The 18,792-nt window shown below is 38.3% G+C and overlaps 1 protein-coding gene across 2 annotated transcripts in view; it reads left to right on the top strand.

Moving 5' to 3' along the window:
• Positions 1-18,792, top strand: part of ULK4 (unc-51 like kinase 4) — a 541,908-nt gene that overhangs the window by 223,064 nt on the left and 300,052 nt on the right. For both annotated transcript variants that reach the window (XM_076006616.1, XM_020284578.2), the window contains exon 30: positions 4,999-5,091. In XM_076006616.1, coding sequence (XP_075862731.1) covers positions 4,999-5,091 — 93 coding nt within the window. The remainder of the gene's footprint in view (positions 1-4,998; positions 5,092-18,792) is intronic.

Genomic DNA, 18,792 nt, shown 5'->3' with positions numbered 1-18,792 from the left:
CTGCGGCCAGGCTCCCGCACTTGGAGTGCTCCTCTCTTGCTCCGTCCATCAAAATGGCCAGCTGTTCACCGGGCACTCTTCTGAGGCCATTTCAGGAGTGAGGGCTCATCACTTTTTTTTTCCCTGCAGAATTGCATTCAGGGGAGTACAGAATCCAGTTACTACCATGTTTCCCCGAAAATAAGACCTACCAATATAATAAGCCCTAGCAGGATTTCTAAGCATGTGCACAATAGAAGCCCTACCCCGAAAATAAGACCTAGTGATGGGCGTGGCTAGGCAGCGCATCTGCACAACCCATGCATTTCGTCGCCCAGCCGCGGTAGAAGACGAGCAGCCCTTCTTATCTGCCCGATGAGAGATCTATTGCTTCACATGAGAGATTGGGGCCGATGGTTCTAAAGGAAATAGAGTTGTAAGAAATTCAGGATGGTATTCGGATGATGTTCCAGAAGAAGACGACTTAACTATATTTGAATAAATGTAGATTGTTGTACCTGGCTTAAAAAAAAATAACACATCCCTGAAAATAAGCCCTAGGGTGTCTTCTTGAGGAAAAATAAATATAAGACCCTGTCTTATTTTCGGGGAAATTCGGTACTACCAGCTTAGCTGCTCTATCTCCCCTTAGAAGACAAGCTTAATAAATCACAACATACTTTTGGCTAGATCTTGTTGACCATTACAAACCTATCTTTGATTAAACTAGAATATATTCAATATTTGTATTCTAAACATATCCATTATGAGTTTTACCTTTTTTTTTTTTTTCCTGACAGGAGGAAAATAGAACAATATTCTTTGAGAAAATTCCCATGCACAGGCTAGTACAAGATTCATTCTTTCCTTCTGTTTCAAGGTTAGATGACCTCACATGATCTCAAGACACTTTTATTTCAGTCAGGAATGTTTCAGCAGTATTTTCTTCTTGCATGTAGATGCTACCTGTTTCAGTTAAGTCGATTTTTAAAATATATTTTCCAGCCCTATTGAGGACATTTTTCTATTATATTTCTAAATAGTTGTCCATATTTTCTCTTGCTTTCCACACAAGCATGTGAGTAAGAAGATCACTTGGGAAGTTTTTTAAAAATTCATAAGCTTGTGGCTCCTTCCTTCAGGAGCTGGTTTTCCACGGTATGTGATGAACTCATCAGGAACTTGTCACCCTCACTTCAATTTGAGACTCCCTGGCCAGACAATTTCTAAACTTTGGACAAGCAGTGGAAGAGGGCATTCTTCTCTTACTTCCGACTTTAATGGATGGCAGTGCCTCTCAGTAAAAAGTTTGCTCAGCAGGTGTGGGGTGTTAAACCCTGCCTGTTCTAAAGAAACTGGCCCTTGACTGCCTTCTGGGGGAGAGAAATTATAAGCAGTTGGAATATCCTACCAGATAAGGGTGTCTTTGTATACCTGAGGGCCTTCAGCCATGCCTGGTAATTTATGCTAATATTGTGAATTGTGGTGGGGGCCTGGAGCCATGGGCATATCAGCTTGACCTCTGGAGGGGCTGGAGCCTGAGTCCCTAAGGTTAGCTCACAAGCCGTCCATGCCTATGCGACTGACCCCCAGTAAAAAACCCTGGACGCCAAGGCTGGGGGGGGGCTGTTTGGTTTGGTTGGCTGTACCTCACATGTGTTGTCACACATGGACGAAGCACTGTTTGTACAGCTCACTGGGAAAGGACAACTGGAAGCTTGTGTCTGGTCTCTTCTGGACTCTGCAGTATGCGCCTTTTGTCTTCACTGATTTTTAATCTGTATCCTTTCATTGTAATAAACCACAGTTGCGAGTATAACAAGTTTTCTGAGCTCTGTGAGTCCTAGCAAATCATTGAACTGGAAAATATTCTTGGGTACCCTGGACTTAGGATAGTAAGAGATTTTTATTTCATAAGAATGTGTAGTCAGAGAAAGGAACTAATGATCTCTCTCTAGTATACTAAGTTGTTTTTCATTTATGTCAGCATATCACGGGGGTACAAATGTTTAGGTTAGGTATGTTGCTTTTGCCCCACCACAGTCAGAGCTTCACGCGTGTCCATCCCCCAGACGGTGTACACCACACCCATTAGGTGTGAATATACCTATCCCTTCTTCCCCCTTCCCATCTGCCCGACACCCAATGAATGTTATTCCTATATGTGCACTTGGGTGTTGATCCATTAAAACCAATTTGCTGGTGAGTACATGTGGTGCTTATTTTTCCATTCCTGGGATACTTCACTTAGTAGAATGGGTTCCAGCTGGATCCAGGATAATACAAGAGGTGCTAGATCAACGTTGTTTTTTGTTGCTGAATAGAACTCCATGGCATACATATACCACATTTTATTAATCCACTCATGTATTGATGGGCACTTGGATTGTTTCCACATCTTTGCAATTGTGAATTGTGCTGTTATAAACATTCGAGTGTATATGTCTTTTTTATAGAATGTCTTTTTTTCTTTTGAGTATATACCCAGTAATGGGATTGCTGGATCAAATGATAGTAATATGGAGATACCTCAAAGAACTAGAAGTTGTTCCTTTTATAACAAAATTTGAATTGGATATTAAATTTTATCGAATACATTTTCATCCCTTCTAAAGATGTTTACTTGATTTTTGTTTTATTCATATGATAAAATATATTAACTGATTTCCTAATGTTGATGTTTTCCAGTTTTGAAGTTACTCATACTTGGTTATGTCGTATTTTTTTAACATGTCATTTTCTTGTCATACTTGGGCAAATCTTTTAACTGGTATAATTTAAAAATTTTAGCAAACTTGCTAAAGGTATGGTACTTCCTGGCTTCTTAAGCAGAACACTGTACCCAACTTAACATGTTCTTGACTCACGATTCCCATTTTGAACATTATGTTGTATGGTGGGCTCTCAGCCTCCACTGGGGTATGAGCAACCTCTTACTCTATACTAAATGCTCCACAGACTGCTTTCTAGATTTCTTAGGATTGCTTTCTTTTGTTGTTCCTGTACTTTCAAGTCCCACTTCTGGTAATTCTTAAGTTGCCTTTCTGTAATAATCACTTTTCTCCCTTTACTTGGCTCCTTTCTAATGGCTGTGGGCTTACAGGCTATATAATTAAGCTTGTTATGTCATGATTTTCAAAATGAGACTAAATAAGCTGTGAGTAAGAGCCTGGGGTCCCGTTCTCTAGATGAAAAGCATCTGTTTCATGTTACAGATTTTTAAATATCCATTTTGGATTTTCAGAGATATTTTTCTCCCTTTTTAGTTGTTGACTGTTGAAGAGAATTAAGTCATAAAGTAGATTAGTTTGTTCATTCATTCACTTGATGCTCACGGAGCATCTACATAGTGCTGTATACTGGATGGCTGGACCTAAATAAATAAGACATAGTATATAAACCAGCCTCTGCTTAGCAAATAACATGGGAGAGCAGTCTGAATTTTGTTGTAGAAACTTTTGATAAAGACATTTTGAGTTTTATTCTTTTTGGTTATATTAATTTGTGATTTTAAGTATTAATAAGAATGCTATGCAGAAAAAGTTAACATAGCAGGCCTGAAACTGCTATCCTTAAAAAGTCCTGTTTGCACCAGGTGCAGTAGCATGCACCTGTAGTCCCAGCTACTTGGGAGGCCAAGGTGGGAGGATCACTTGAGGTTAGGAATTCAAGACCAGCCTGGGCAACATAGCGAGACACCATCCCTTAAAAAAAAAAAAAAAAATGAAATTAGCCGGGCATGGTGGTGCTTGCCTGTAGTCCCAGCTACTCTAGGGGCTGAGGTGGAAGGATCACTTGAGTCCAGGAGTTTGAGGCTGCAGTGCGTTATGATGGCACCACTGCATTTCAGCCTAGGGGACAGAGTGAGAACCTATCTCAAAAAAGTCCTGTTTGCAAGGTTGGCCCATGGCTAAGCATTTTGGAACTTGCTCTCAGAGTGCTTCCAGTTAACATTTACCTAATACGAGGAGGTCACTGTGCCTCAACTACTTGCACAGTCTGGTTTATGCTGAATCCCTGCTTTCCTTCTGAGAGTCTGGAATTTTGATCCATGTTAGGCAGAGGTTGCCTAGATGACCAGCCCCCAGTGAAGACCCTTGTCACCGAAGTCTCTAATGGGCTTCACGCAGAGGTGCTGTGCTGCATTTTCATTGCTGGGGAAAGAGTGTGCTGTTTGTGGCCCCTCATGGGGGAGAGAGCATAAGGAAACCTGTACGTGGAATTCTCCAGGCTCCTGCCTGTGTCATTTTCCTGTATGATTCAGTGGTGCGTCCTTGCTGTGTTTGTTGCTATGCTACATCTTAGCCATGCTGAGCCCCGTGAGTTTCTGTATGACCCATGCTGAGTCCTGTGAGTTCTGTAGTGAATCTCTGAATGTAAGGGTGGTGTTGGAGCCACTCAACACAAATGCCTAATGTTTGTTGATCTCTTACTATATGCCCAGTTCAATACTAATTGCTTTACATGGATTTTCTCATTGAATCTTCTCAACAGTGGTATCCGATGAGGTAGGTCAGTACTATCATCACCATTGGCAAGTGAAGCTGTTTGAAGCTTCATGAGGTACCTGTGCAAGCCCTATTAACTCATAAGTTTATTTCAGTATCTATATATTTTTTAGATGTTTGCATTTTATGGTATATTGTTTTGTTCAGGGTAGCATCTAAGAGGAAAACTGACTTTTTTTTTTTTTAGAGATAGGGTCTCACTGTGTCATTCAAGCTGGAGTGCAGTGGTGTAATCATAGCTCACTACAACCTGGAACTCCTGGGCTCAAGTGATCCTCCTGCCTCAGCCTCCTGAGAAGCTGGGACTATAGGCACATGCCACCATGCTTGGCTAATTTTCCTATTTTTTGTAAAAATGGGGTCTCACTATGTTTCGTACCCAGGCTGGTCTCCAACTCTTGGCCTCAAGCAATCCTCCTTCCTCAGTCTCCCAAAGTGCTGGGACTATAGGTGTGTACCACCATACCTGGCCATGAGTGTTTTTAAAAATGTCTTCATCATTTCATTTCAGGTATGAGCACATTCTCATGGAGCCTGACCCAGTACCAGCATATGCTCTGAAACTGCTAGTTGCAATGACTGAACACAACCCAACTTTTACCAGGTACTATAAGTTCAAATTTCTTTTTCTCATCTATAAAATGAATTTTATATGTTATGAAATGTTGTTAAAGATGAGATCCTAAAAGACCAATGTTTGAGCTGTCAAAGTGATAATTTTTTTGTGTTCCATGGGTGGTAATATCTGTCATTTATGCTGTTTTGGCTCTAATACTCATATTTTTATGTCTTATTAGAGTTTGCATACTGTGGAATCCATGATGCCTTAAAATGATAATTTTTTTTTTTCGAGACAGAGTATTGTTCTGTCACCTGGGCTAGAGTGTAATGGCATCATCATAGCTCACTGCAACCTCCCATTCCTGGGCTTGAGCGATTCTACTGCCTCAGCCTCCAAAGTAGCTGGGATTACAGGTGTGCACTCCCACACCCTGCTGATTTTTTCTATTTTTGTAGAGACGGGATCTTGCTGTTGCCCAGGCTGGTCTGGAACTCCTGGGCTCAAGTGATCCTCCCACCTTGCGCTCCCAGAGTGATAGGATTATAGGTGTGAGCCACCACGCCTGGCCAAAAATGATAAATTCTTTAAGAAGAAAAAATTACTATGTATACTTTTAAAGATGTTCATTGGTGGCCCATTTTGTACTTAACAGTTTATTAAATCTCAATAGTATTTCTGAACTATAACTTGCTACCATTTTATTTAGTGAACATACTATTTTAAGTAGTGGAGAACTTTTGCTGTTATTGAAGGTACTGAATATGATCATGGCAAGATTTTTTAGAACTAGTTGCTGCACTACTTGTAGTCTTGTAGTCTCAAAAGAACAGTTTGAGAGCACACCTAGGTCCACAGAAGGGGAGGAGAGGAAGAGGTCCTCTTCTTTTTCAAACAAGAAAATTAGTCATCTTGTACAGGTGATGTCTGAGGACCTTTTGGAGTTCAAATACTGTCTGCGGGTACAGTGCACCTCCAGAGTGGCCAGTCAGTCTTTAATGAAGAACTAAATCTAAATAACATAGTCCTAAACCACCTTGATTTCCTCTGATCTGCTGTCCAGTCACAGGAAGTAGTGCATTATTATGAGCCATCATCACTCGCTGTTGTTACTAGCAAACCAGAAAGTCTGCTTTTAGGGAGTATGCATAATTAGTGAAAAGCTGAACCAAACCAATCTTCCCAGCAGGTATTCCTGGACACACAGGTACCCTGTGACTAAGTCACAGGGGTGCTTGGATGTGCTTGGTCTTTGGGACATCCATAGCACTGGGGCTGTGGCAGCTCTCAGGCCTGTTTCCTTCTCCCACCCATTTCCAAAGGGTGCTATGCAAATGTCACCCTGCACACTCTGTGCTGTGTTGCAAAAGAATCTGGGGCACGGAACTAATACCTTTTTTATCCTTGCCAATTTGAAGCTCTGTTTCTATAGCCTTTTAGAGAGCCTGACCAGTGAGCCTTCCAAATTCACCACTCAGAAAGCACCATTCTCTCTTTCTGCAGAAGAAATTTAATTCTAAAGCGTGAATCTGTTTTAGAAGTTGAATAAAAATTCAGCCAGCTGTTTCTTTCCTGGACCTTTGACATCAAGTACTAATACTGTACAATAATTTTATCCTTTCATTAGATGATTGGATTTACTTTTTTTCATGTTAAATTTAACAACATCCATGTTTTCTAGACTCCTTTTCCTTTTCGTCAAGTTTCTATTAAATTCAGCTGAATTTCCTCACATGGGATGGGGCATAAACAAGTAGAAACAGATAATGGCCTCTATAAAACCTTTTAAGGGAGGAGGAGGGGATGGGTATATACAAACACAAAGAGTGATATGTGCAACGTTTGGGGGATGGTCACGCTTGAGGCTCTGACTCGAGGGGGGAGGGGGGGAGCATGGGCAATATACATAACCATAACACTTGTACCCCCGTAAAACGCTAAAATAAAAAAGAAAAGGAAAAGATATTAAACAAACAAAAAACATGATTACAGGTTAGGTTTGGAAATCAATTTACTCTAGTTTATTAAAAAGTTTACAAACAGGCCGGGCGCGGTGGCTCACGCCTGTAATCCTAGCTCTTGGGAGGCCGAGGCGGGCGGATTGCTCGAGGTCAAGGAGTTCGAAACCAGCCTGAGCAAGAGCGAGACCCCGTCTCTACTATAAATAGAAAGAACTTAATTGGCCAACTAATATATATAAAAAAAAAATTAGCCGGGCATGGTGGCACATGCCTGTAGTCCCAGCTACTCGGGCAGCTGAGGCAGAAGGATTGCTTGAGCCCAGGAGTTTGAGGTTGCTGTGAGCTAGGCTGACGCCACAGCACTCACTCTAGCCTGGGCAACAAAGCGAGACTCTGTCTCAAAAAAAAAAAAAAAAACAAAAGTTTACAAACAGAAATTAATGGACTAATTTTTATAAATATTGTTGTTTCAGTTGAACAGGTAGTATTTGTATATTTTGTCTTTGCCTTAAATTCTAACAATAAAATCAAAGGATCTCCTTGGCTACTCATCCCCTCTCCCCTTTCTGCCTCAGATTCTCTGCCCCAGGGAGAGTTGTTGTAATTTTGGTGTGCATTTTTCCTGAACTTTTTCTGCCTACTTAAACTCAATATATACATAGAGAGACTGAAATAAATCACTTTGCTTTGTGGTGGTTGATTTAAAAAAAAAATCGTAGATAGTATTATTCTGTATGAATTTTCCTGAAATTTTCCTTTTCATTTATCAAAATGATTTGGAGATCTTTTTATATCAGTATTTATTCACATTCTTGTTAATATCTTTGCCAAACAGATGAATGAAAATGGGAATTAATTTTATTTTGTATTTAACTACTAATATACTGAACCTTTTAATGTGTATTCACTAAATATAATTAAAATATAAAAGGTGCATTGCCTTCAACCTTCAGTTCTACTTCTAAAAATTCATTCTAGAGAATAACTCACAAATGCCCAAACATTTTCACTGAGGCAAATTTTTAAATTTTATATAATTTAATATAAATAAAAATTAAATTATTATATAGCTGTAATATAGACCACTATGACAGTTTTGAAAGGCAAGATAAAATTTGAATACTGATATACAAAGATACCTAAATAATTTATTAACTGAAATTACTTCCTCCCTACCCCCAGTACTACCTTTGCCTTACTTGTAGTCTCTTCCTGGATTATGTTCTGTTCGCCTTTTCCCAGGAAACAAGGTGTTCAAATAAGACTTGCCCGTCCATGTCAGCTCTGGCTGAGGCTCTAGAGGTCAAGAGCAATGCATTAAAGGCCAATTCCCACTCCCCCACCACCAACACACACACTTTGAAGGGAGTTCTTCGCAACCCGTGTGCAAAGGGAGGAATGGGGGAGGAAAAAGTAATAAGTAATTAGAGTTGGGAGTTTGTTTTAATTTCCCTAGCTGGATTTTTAAAAATGAATTTTAAGTGCAACATTTTTAAATGAGTAATAAGTACTTAGTTGGAAAAAGAAAACAATATAAAAAGATAGATACTGAGAAGTTTTGTTCCTTCTCTTGTGCACTCTGTTCTTTGCTCGTTTTTTTTTTTTTTTATCGTTCCCTGTGGTTAGCTACTTGTATTCATTTTGTGTCCAAATGCAAGCTAGCGTGAATATGCATTTGCTCATTTCTCCTTTTTCCACACAAATTACCTGTTATATTTGTTTTTCTGTCCTTTGATTTTTTTCACTTGACCGTATATCCCCAAGATTTGCTTCTGTACCAACATTTAGGGAACTTCCGCATTGTGTTTTACAGGGAAAAGAGCTTCCATTGTATAGATATGTCATAATTTATCTAATTAGTGTTTAATGGATAGACTTCTTTCTAATCTTGTTGAATTACAAATAATGAATAATCTTATACATATATCATTTTGTACATATGCATGTACATCTTATAGGATAATTCCTAGAAATGGTATTGATGTATCAAGAAATAAATACAATTGAACATTTTTTTTTTTTGGTATGACCAAATTACCTTCTGTGGGGGTTTATCTTTTTGTATCTCCCACGGACATGTACGAAGATGCCTGCTTCTCTGCAGCCTGGCCATAAAAATTTGCTTTAAACATTAACTACCATGTAAGTTGTATTTAACTCATGCTAGTTTTGAATCCGGGGCCTCGTGAAGCAAAACCTGGGCAAAATCTTATAGCTGGTTCATGAAAATCTTACTTGTTGATGTTCTTATTGTTACAATTAATATTAATAATTTAATTCTAAAAATGTAGATTAAATGAATAGAAGTCAATAAATTTCATTTTGCAATTTGTTTACCTTTAAATTGTGCTAAAGCCTGACCAGTCAAGAAAAATACTTTATCCTTAAGAACTATTATACAAATTTTCACATTACTTTTTACATTACTAATTTTCAAGTCTTTATATTATTACTTTTTTATTGAAAAAAACACAGAAAACAATAAAAAATAACAAAATTTTCATTAAATTAGAAGGGATCATTTTGTTTTCGAAGTTTTTGTTCTATTTTCATAATAAAATACTGTGGCCCCAAGGAAAAAATTTTTTTTCCTGGTGTGACGTCAATGTGTTAAACTTTGGAATTTTGCCAGTATGAGAGGTAAGCTAGGTTATTTCAATGTAAATTTAATTCGAATTTCTCTTTTGAGTGAGGTTGAATATCCCTTCATATGGTCAAGGACCATTTGTACTTCTTTTTCTCTTTGCCAGTAGTTCCTTGTGGTCTTGGTAGTGACACTCTTCAAACTAAATCACCTCCTGCCTGGCTTTCCATTGCACAAACACACCATAGTCTACTGATCCATTTTACTTTTAACAGTGTCTGGGTTCCAATTTTTTGCTATCATGAATAGCACATCCACGAATATTCCTGTGCGTGCTCCTTGGTGAATCCATGAATGTGTCTCCATTGGGTACCATGCAGGAGTGGAAATGATGGGTCACCCAGGTGCTTGTGCTCTCCCAGATCCAACAGATACCACTGTACCTTGAAGTGAGTTTTCATGTTGATTATTCCAATTTACATTCCTACCAGCATTGTTTAAAGAGATCTGGGTGTCATGTATGCTTTAAAGTTTTTTTAAAGTTTTTTTTTATTTTTTATTTTTTTGAGACAGAGTTTTGCTTTGTTGGCGGGGCTAGAGTGCCGTGGTGTCAGCCTAGCTTACACCAACCTCAAACTCCTGGGCTCAGGCGATCCTCCTGCCTCAGCCTCCCGAGTAGCTGGGACTACAGGCATGTGCCACTATGCCCAGCTAACTTTTAATATATATTTTTAGTTGTCCAGCTAATTTCTTTCTATTTTCTTTTAGTAGAGACGGGGTCTCGCTCTTGTTCAGGCTGGCCTCAAACTCCTGACCTCCAGCAGTCCTCCTGCCCGGCTTCCCAGAGTGCTAGGATTACAGGCGTGAGCCACTGAGCCTGGCCTCTTTTTAAAATTTTTAACAAAGGTTTATTGAGGTATAATTTACATACAGTAAAATTCACTTGTTTTTAAGTATACATTTCTATGAGTTTCAACAAACATATGCAATTGTGTAAACCATTACTACAGTGAAAATAGAGTGTTTCTTTTTCTTTCTTTTTTCTTATCACTCAAGAATCATGGCTTATTGGAGATAGAGTATTTCCATCATTCCAAAAAGTTCCCTTATACCCATTTGAATGTTAGCCTATAAAATTCTGATTGCCTGGGGAAGATGACCAAATTGATTTTATATTTCACTTTAGTTTTTAAAATCGATTTTTCAGAGTTAATACATAACATGTTGGAACTTCATTATTTGAAACAGTATGCAGAGAAAAACACCTCTTAAAAATATGATAGCTCTATTGAGATATAATTCATATACCATCTGTATCTCTTTTGAGCAGAAATACAGTATTGTCTTTTAGGAATATTACATATTGATTTAACAAGTCCCTTTTTGGTGAATTTTTTTCCTAATCTTTTGTTATTATAACACAAAACTACAATTAATGACATAGGCCATTTATCACATGTGTGAATATATGTGTAGGATAAATAATGAGAAGCAGAATTACTTCATCAAAGAGTATTTAAAGCTAGGCTTGGCGGCTCATGCCTGTACTCCCAGCACTTTGGGAGGTCAAGATGAGAGGATTGCTTGAGGCCAGGAGTTTGAGACCAGCCTAGGCAACACAGTGTGACCCCATCTCTACAAAAAATAAAAAATTAGCTGGGTGTGGTGGTGCATGCCTATAGTTCCAGCTACTCAGGAGACTGAGGCAGGAGGATTTCTTGAGCCCAGGCATTCAATGGTATGAGTTATGATGACACCACTGCACTCCAGCCCGGACAACAGAGCGAGACCCCATCTCAAAAAAAATAAATAAATAAAGTATTTAAGCCAGTGATTTCTAAACTTGTCTGTACATTAGTATCACTTGGGGGTATTTAACAAGTTGTAAAGCCCAGGCTATAAAGTAGGCCAATTATATCACAATCTGTAGGGCGTCAGTAGCTATTGAAGCTTCCCAGCGGATTAAATGTTTAAACAAGTTTGAGAACCACTGGTCTTAAGCTATCATAATTGTGAAAGATGTTGCCAACTAGCCCCACTGTAAGTTGTGTTGTGCCTGTTTTCTCTCTATCAGATGTGTATGAGAGTGCCTATTTGTGTAAAACTTTTATCAAATTAGTGTATGTGTATTTTTTGGCATTCATTTACATGAAAATTGAGTCTTTGACATTAATTTCTGGTTGTATCGCATTGTAATCAGATAATATTTTTTGTTCTGTTTCTAGTTTTCATATTTCTTTTATTTGTGGCCCAATATGGTCGATTTTTGTGAATGTTCTATGTTTATTTTCTTGCTGTGACCGAAACAAAGTTAGTCCTAGTGCTGAAGAGTTGTCACCCCTACTTTTGACAAGTGCCTAAAGTTGGTAACTCATTAACCTTAACCCTTTGCACTCGGATGTCGAGTGTGGATAATGTCCAGTGGATGATGGGAAAAAAGCAAGCGGGTGCAAAGGGTTAAAGATCATCCTCGGTGACTTGGTAGCAGTGGTTTTTAGGCAAAATGCTTTCCTGTAAAGGTATGTCACGAGTAGAATACCTTAATTGTTTTGTGCAGACAGATTTCTCATCATGTAACAATAAGCATAAGCCATTTGTTGCAAATTTAATTTACTAATTTGATCCGACAGCATCACATTCTTTGAAGCATCTTTTTTTTTTTTTTTTTTTGAGACAGAGTCTCGCTTTGTTGTCCAGGCTAGAGTGAGTGCCGTAGAGTCAGCCTAGCTCACAGCAACCTCAAACTCCTGGGGTTGAGGGATCCTTCTGCCTCAGCCTCCCGAGTAGCTGGGACTACAGGCATGCGCCACCATGCCCGGCTAATTTTTTTTTTTAATATATATATCAGCTGGCCAATTAATTTCTTTCTATTTATGGTAGAGACGGGGTCTCACTCTTGCTCAGGCTGGTTTTGAACTCCTGACCTCGAGCAATCCGCCCGCCTCAGCCTCCCAGAGTGCTAGGATTACAGGCGTGAGCCACCGCGCCCGGCCTTGAAGCATCTTAATTTAACTTGTAGAGATTGTAGAGTTTAGAGTACCAGGTGATAACTATTAGTACATTAAACCTTCCTATGTCAAGTGAAGCATTATTATTATTTTTATGTTTATTCTTATTTTATAGGATTCTTAGTTTATAAAGAAACCCTCAAAACTTAGTCATAGTACCATTGAGAATTTATTGTTCCCCTTCAAGTGACGGGCAAGAGCATGAGAAAGATTTTATTATTATTTTAATTTTTTAAAACACTACTGCCCTGGTGGATCTAGCCTATTATTGAGTGCATAGCAGAAAGGTAAATTGCTTGCCATGTTGATGCAGTTTTACCGGGAGAAATGTGTTAGCTCCCCTGAGCTCTGCCCTTTTTTCTCTTCTTAATTTTACAGTAGGTTGCACCAAACCATTCCTCTCAGAGAGAGCAATACCCTGGTGGCTTGTTTCCATTAAGAGCTAATTAGTTTTTAGCAAATCTTCCTCCGCAAACAAATTCAACTGTAACTTCTTTGAGGACTTTTGGAGCAAAATTTAGTGCTTTAAAAAATTTTTTTTTTAATGCTCTGTGTCTAGGAAGAATTGTTACCATTTTAGTTTGCTCAGAAATGTTAGAACTCTTTGTTTTATGGCAGGAGTCATAAAAATGCTATTCAGACGAATGAAATTTTAGAGATCTCTTAAATGAAGTTCACAGTGAATCAATGGTGTAGCCTTCAGTAAAAAGTACTTCTGGCCTTAGAGTCACCAGTCTTCAGCTGATTTCCCTCATTGGTTTTCGATTCGTTCAATTTTTCGTTCATTTATCAGACATCTAATCGGCAACTACTGAATGATGACAAGGATAAATGATAAGATAAAGTTCTCACCCTAAGAGTGCTTAGTATTAATATTTAACGGAGGAGACAGATTTATAATTAGGCTTTTGTTAAACAGTGTAATGAATTCAATAAGACAGTCATGTCCAGAAGATTATAGTAGCTTCTAAAGGAATTTGACCCAACTAGCTGTATGATCATGGCCAAATTACTTTACTTTGTCTGTACCTAAGTTTCCTCCTCTGGAAAATAAGAGTCATATTAGCACTTGGTCTATAGAAAATGCTTTATAAGTTCCGCCTTTTCTTCTTCCTCCTTTCCCTCCTCCCTTTCCTTCACCCTTTTCATTATGACTAGAGGAAGAAGGATTAATAGAAGTATTCCTTGAAGAAGCAACCCCTTTGACAGAAGATAGAAGTATTTGGTGATGCTGATTCAAACCAGAGCTCCAGCATTCTAGAAAGAATTGAAAGAACAAAAAAAGTTTTCAATAGCAGAAAGAAACTACATGGGGGCAGTCTTTTTTGGATTAACTTTGGATAATAACTGTGGAAGCCATTGAGAGCCGACCCCCTCCCCCCATCACAAGATGGCTTTCATTTGAGTTTGTCTTCCAATTTATATACCTTAATAAAATTAGGCTTTCCCACATTCTAATAAATGTACTTTAACTTTTGTCTGGTTAAAGTAGAAGCCCAAATCTTCAGAGATGTTTGAAATGTTTCCCTCTTCTTGAAATAAGCCATTTATGTTTGTTTTCTCCTCAATTGGCTGAATTAATACAGCGGAAATATTTCCTCTGATGAAATCTCAGTAAGTGAAATAACTATGTAATAAAGTAAAACTTTATTGTTAAAATGAGAATGAATTGATTTCTTCAGAAATAAGTTGCTGTTTCTCAGGCTGCCTGTGGATATTGAAAAGCCTTGTAGTGAGAAGCAAATCAGTCTCTGAGGCTCCCGTTTCCATTTTAGGATCCTCGTGTGTGGTTTCCCATTTATGCTCTGCCAGCCCTCTGCAGAATGAAAGACGAGATTCTCCAGTAGGGGCCGAGCTCTTGAGCATCTGTGTTTAACTCGCTCTTTCCTCTTTCTGTGGACATAGCCCATGTTCCAGTGTTCTCGGCCGCTTGTTCAAACTGGGTACTCATCTACACTTCTTACTGAAGTAGAATTTTAGGGGATAAACAAGTGTAAAAGATTTTAAAACACTGATAAAATTTTGTGGTTTTGCTCTTTTTATCACTTCTCTGAATCAGGAGCTTTTCTGGACCCCTTTTCTCTGTGCCTTAATTTTAGTATTATAATGCTGCGTACTTGTCCAACATGTATTATTGGTGTTTAAAAATTATGTAGAATTTGGTAATTCAGTCTGTTTTAATTGCCAGCTTTGGTGAGGTATTTTGCATTTTCCTGCTGATATCCTTTTAACGATTATGAGCATAAAGTTTACCTTATTCTTGAAAAGTTTTGATTTTCCTGGGAAAGACCTTTTTCTTGATTCTGCCACTAGTGGTTGTTAACTGTCTTTGAAAGCTGTTAGTAAAATAGCACCTCCCATCCTATCAACGAGTTGGTAGGTGGGTGTGTTTATGTTGTCTTGTTTGCTTCTAGAGAAATCCACAATTTATATTTCAAATATACATATGTTGTCCTTGCAATGGATTTCTTGATTTGTGAACCTGTTGAGTTTGTGTTTGCTGGACTCTAATAGCCAGGATAGTTATTTCAATATAGTGGTATTTTTTCATTGTTTTCTTTCAGTGTAGATGTGAGTTCACAGTCATATTAATTCTTAATAGTTATTTCTGGGTAAGAAGCAGATGGCTTTTTTGGTGTGAGATTTACAAGTAACCACTTAGGTTTGTTGTACACATTTACTCTCTAAGAAACTGGGTGATTGAGGGTAGGCTAAAAAAAAAAAAGGGTGAAAGTAATGAAGTCAATGAATTGAGAGGACAAGATATTGAATTCTTATTTGGGTAATTGGAGATTGTATTACATATTGCCATTTTTATTTATTTTTTAATTATTTTTTTTGAGTCAGAGTCTCACTCTGTTGCCTGGGCTAGAGTGCTGTGGTGTCAGCCTAGCTCACAGCAACCTCAAACCCCTGGGCTCAAGCGATCCTCCTGCCTCAGCCTCCCGAGTACCTGGGACCATAGGCACATGCCACCATGACCAGCTAACTTTTTCTATATATATTTAGTTGACCAATTAATTTCTTTCTATTTCTAGTAAAGACGGGGTCTCACTCTTGCTCAGGCTGGTCTAGAACTCCTGAGTGATCCACCCACCTTGGCCTCCCAGAGTGTTAGGATTACAGGTGTGAGCCACCGCGCCTGGCCCGCTATTTTTAGAACATTTATAAAAACAGTGTCTAACACTGTCCTAAGATCTTGTGCCTGTTTATGTATTTCTATTTGGAGCTGTAGTCATTTGGTATGATACCTTCTTTGTTTCCTACTGTTAAGATAAATAGTAAAAAATGATAGGTATTATTGTGGTCATTTTTATGAGCTCTTCTTTTTACACTAGCCTTTAAAAACATTATTGATACGTAATTATTCTCCTTGTGGAAAAACATGTTACATTTCTCCTAATTATTTAATCATGTTCAGAATTTACTACTTAATTTTACTTCTTTCAGATTGGTCAGAGGGACCCACCTGGTTGAGTCTCTGAGTCTACTATAAATCTTTCTTAGAGGTGGGTTTTAGCCTGAGTCTTCCAGGATTTGGCTGCAGTAGTTTTTATGAGTTAAGGGTTGTAATTATTATTGGGTCATTCTTCCATTTGCTCTTCAACTCTTGCTTAAAGTTGGTGTCATCCAGGTTCCTTGCTAAAATGTTGGTCAAGTCTCAGGTACACTGTGCCCTTGGCCATATTTTATCACCTTCTCCTTATTTGCTCAGACATGCATTTTGAGACGCAGTTTGGGGCCGTCATTCTCCATGTCTTTCCTAGTGAAGCTTGACAGAGTCCTGGTGGGGTGGACCTTGGGTACAGCCCACAGGTCCCTGGTCTTCTCCTAAGCTCTTCTCCAGGAAGAGCTCTAGGCTCCTGGGCCAGCAACAAAACCAGAGACTGCTCCACAAACTCTGTGGCCATTGTGCAGATGATATGAAAACATTGTGAAAATAGTAGTGCTCATATGCCATGAGTATTTTAGTGCAGGAGGTCTAGTCTGGGCTCTCAAAGTGTGATGTGAACTCTAGACCTAAACCCCAAGCCTCCTGAGCAGTTATGTGTTGGGCTGAGTTCAGTGGCAGGTTCCTCAATTTACCAGTTGTTATTAAGAAATGACTCAGTTATATAAAGTAACCTTTCTACAGGGCTTGTGTGTGGAGTCCACAGTGCACTTTTCTAGCCGATCCAGTGAGGAGGTGAGAGCTGTAATAAGTGGCCTGTGTGCCAGTAGAAATGGGACCTCCCTTTTGCACAGTGCTAGGATGAGGATGTCCGTGCCCATGAGAAGATGGTGATCATGGTGGCACTGGTAAAACTCAAACCTTCACAAGCTTTCGTAGGCCTTTAGCCATCCAAACATTGATACCCTTCAGTGGAACTCTTGGTTTCTCATACACACATAGGCCTCGTATCAAAGCAATCTACCTTGTCCTTTACTGTAATAAATAATTTTCCACTTCGTCATCCAACAACCATAGATATATTACCTTCAGGATTTAGAAGGGATATTTAATTATTTATTTAAGATCAGAGTAACACCTTCATTTTACTGGTTTATTAGAAATGTATAAAGGTGGCAGTTGCCTTGGACCAGAATATTAATGTAGGAAATATTTATTTTAACAGACATACTTAATCTTTGCTTGGTAGGAATTTCTAACTTGTTGGCTTCTTTGATTTTTGACTTATCAGTTAATGTCTTTTGGTTATTATTCTCATAAAACAAATTTACTTTGCTTCTGATGGTGTTAAAATGTGCAGTACTGAAGACAGTGACAAAAGAAAACATTGTCTTACCATGAAGCATTTTAATGGTGCCCTTATATTCTGTATTTATATGGTTATTGGGTCTCTGTATATATCAGATAGTGCAGTAACTGCTGCTTATTTGGTTTTTACAACCAGCAAAATGATCAGCTCATGGCATCCTAACTGTAGAAATAATACCTAAACAAAGTCTCTTGACCAGACCATTGCACCTTCTAAAAAGTCTGAAAGAATCCCTTCACATCATTTGGCAAGTTTTAACATCGGGGTTCCGTTTTAATGTTTGCATTTTCTTTTGATGATTTACCAATGTAATTTACCATTTTAGAATTTACAGAGTACTTGTGCTGCAAATTCTTTTTTGTTGTTACTTATCTATTGTTGATATAATCATGCATTGTTGTGAATATATTGCACGTACCTGCCATTGTCAGTCAACTAGAGAGAGCAATGTGAAGTGCAGCTGAATGGAATGTAACACGAGGCACAAAACACACACTCTCGATTCATTTGTTATGTCTCAACACCAAATCTTCTTCCATATGAAGAGTCTTCTGATTTTAGGTGATGACAGTTACTGGTTAGAATATATTACAGTGTTTGCTGTACAGATGTAGCCTCAGCCATATAATTAAAGAGCATAAGAACTGCCAGACTAAACAGTAGTCTGAGTTTCAGATAATGTTCTGTGACTTGCTTGGCACATTTTTATTACCATCTCAAACATGTGTTATCACTTAGCATTCTTTGCCATAGCATATTACATGGGGAAAAAACCCAGGCAGTGAAGTAGACTAATCATGGTTCTTCAATGAGGTAAAAAGCCTCTGAGACACTTTTGTACCCTTAGAATGTACTGTGTGTGTATGTGTGTGTATGCGTTTCTTCTGTCTACTTGGAGTCATAAATTCTGCTTAGCCCAGATGTGTACGAAGTAAACAAAAGATCATCTTTTAGAGACTGATTTCATTAGGTATCTTGAGATTCTAATGTAGAGTAGGCCCAAAGGGAAAATGGACAAAGGACACGAAAAGGCTATTTCTAACAATAAACATGAAAAAGAGTCACCCTCATTAGTAATGAAAGAAAATTCCTTTAAGATAATAAGGTACTTAAAAAAATTGATAGTTATTTTTTTCTTAATAGCACTCGAGAGTGTAGTAATGTGTACTTTCATACACTACTGCTTCCCTTTTAAAGTAGTATATCCTTGAACTCAAAAGCACAGGCAGCAAAAGCAAAAATAGATAAATGGTACTACATCAACCTAAAAAGCTTCTGAACAGCTAAGGAAACAATCAAAAGAGTAAAGAGACCTACAGAATGGGAGAAAATATTTGCAAACTATACATCTGATAAGGGGTTAATAGCCAAAATATTATATAAGGAACGCAAACAACTCAACAGTAAGAAAACAACCTGATTAAAAAAATGGA

This window comes from Microcebus murinus, chromosome 1 (genome assembly GCF_040939455.1).
Source record: "Microcebus murinus isolate Inina chromosome 1, M.murinus_Inina_mat1.0, whole genome shotgun sequence".
NCBI lineage: Eukaryota > Metazoa > Chordata > Mammalia > Primates > Cheirogaleidae > Microcebus > Microcebus murinus.
This window is presented reverse-complemented; position numbering and strand designations above follow the sequence as displayed.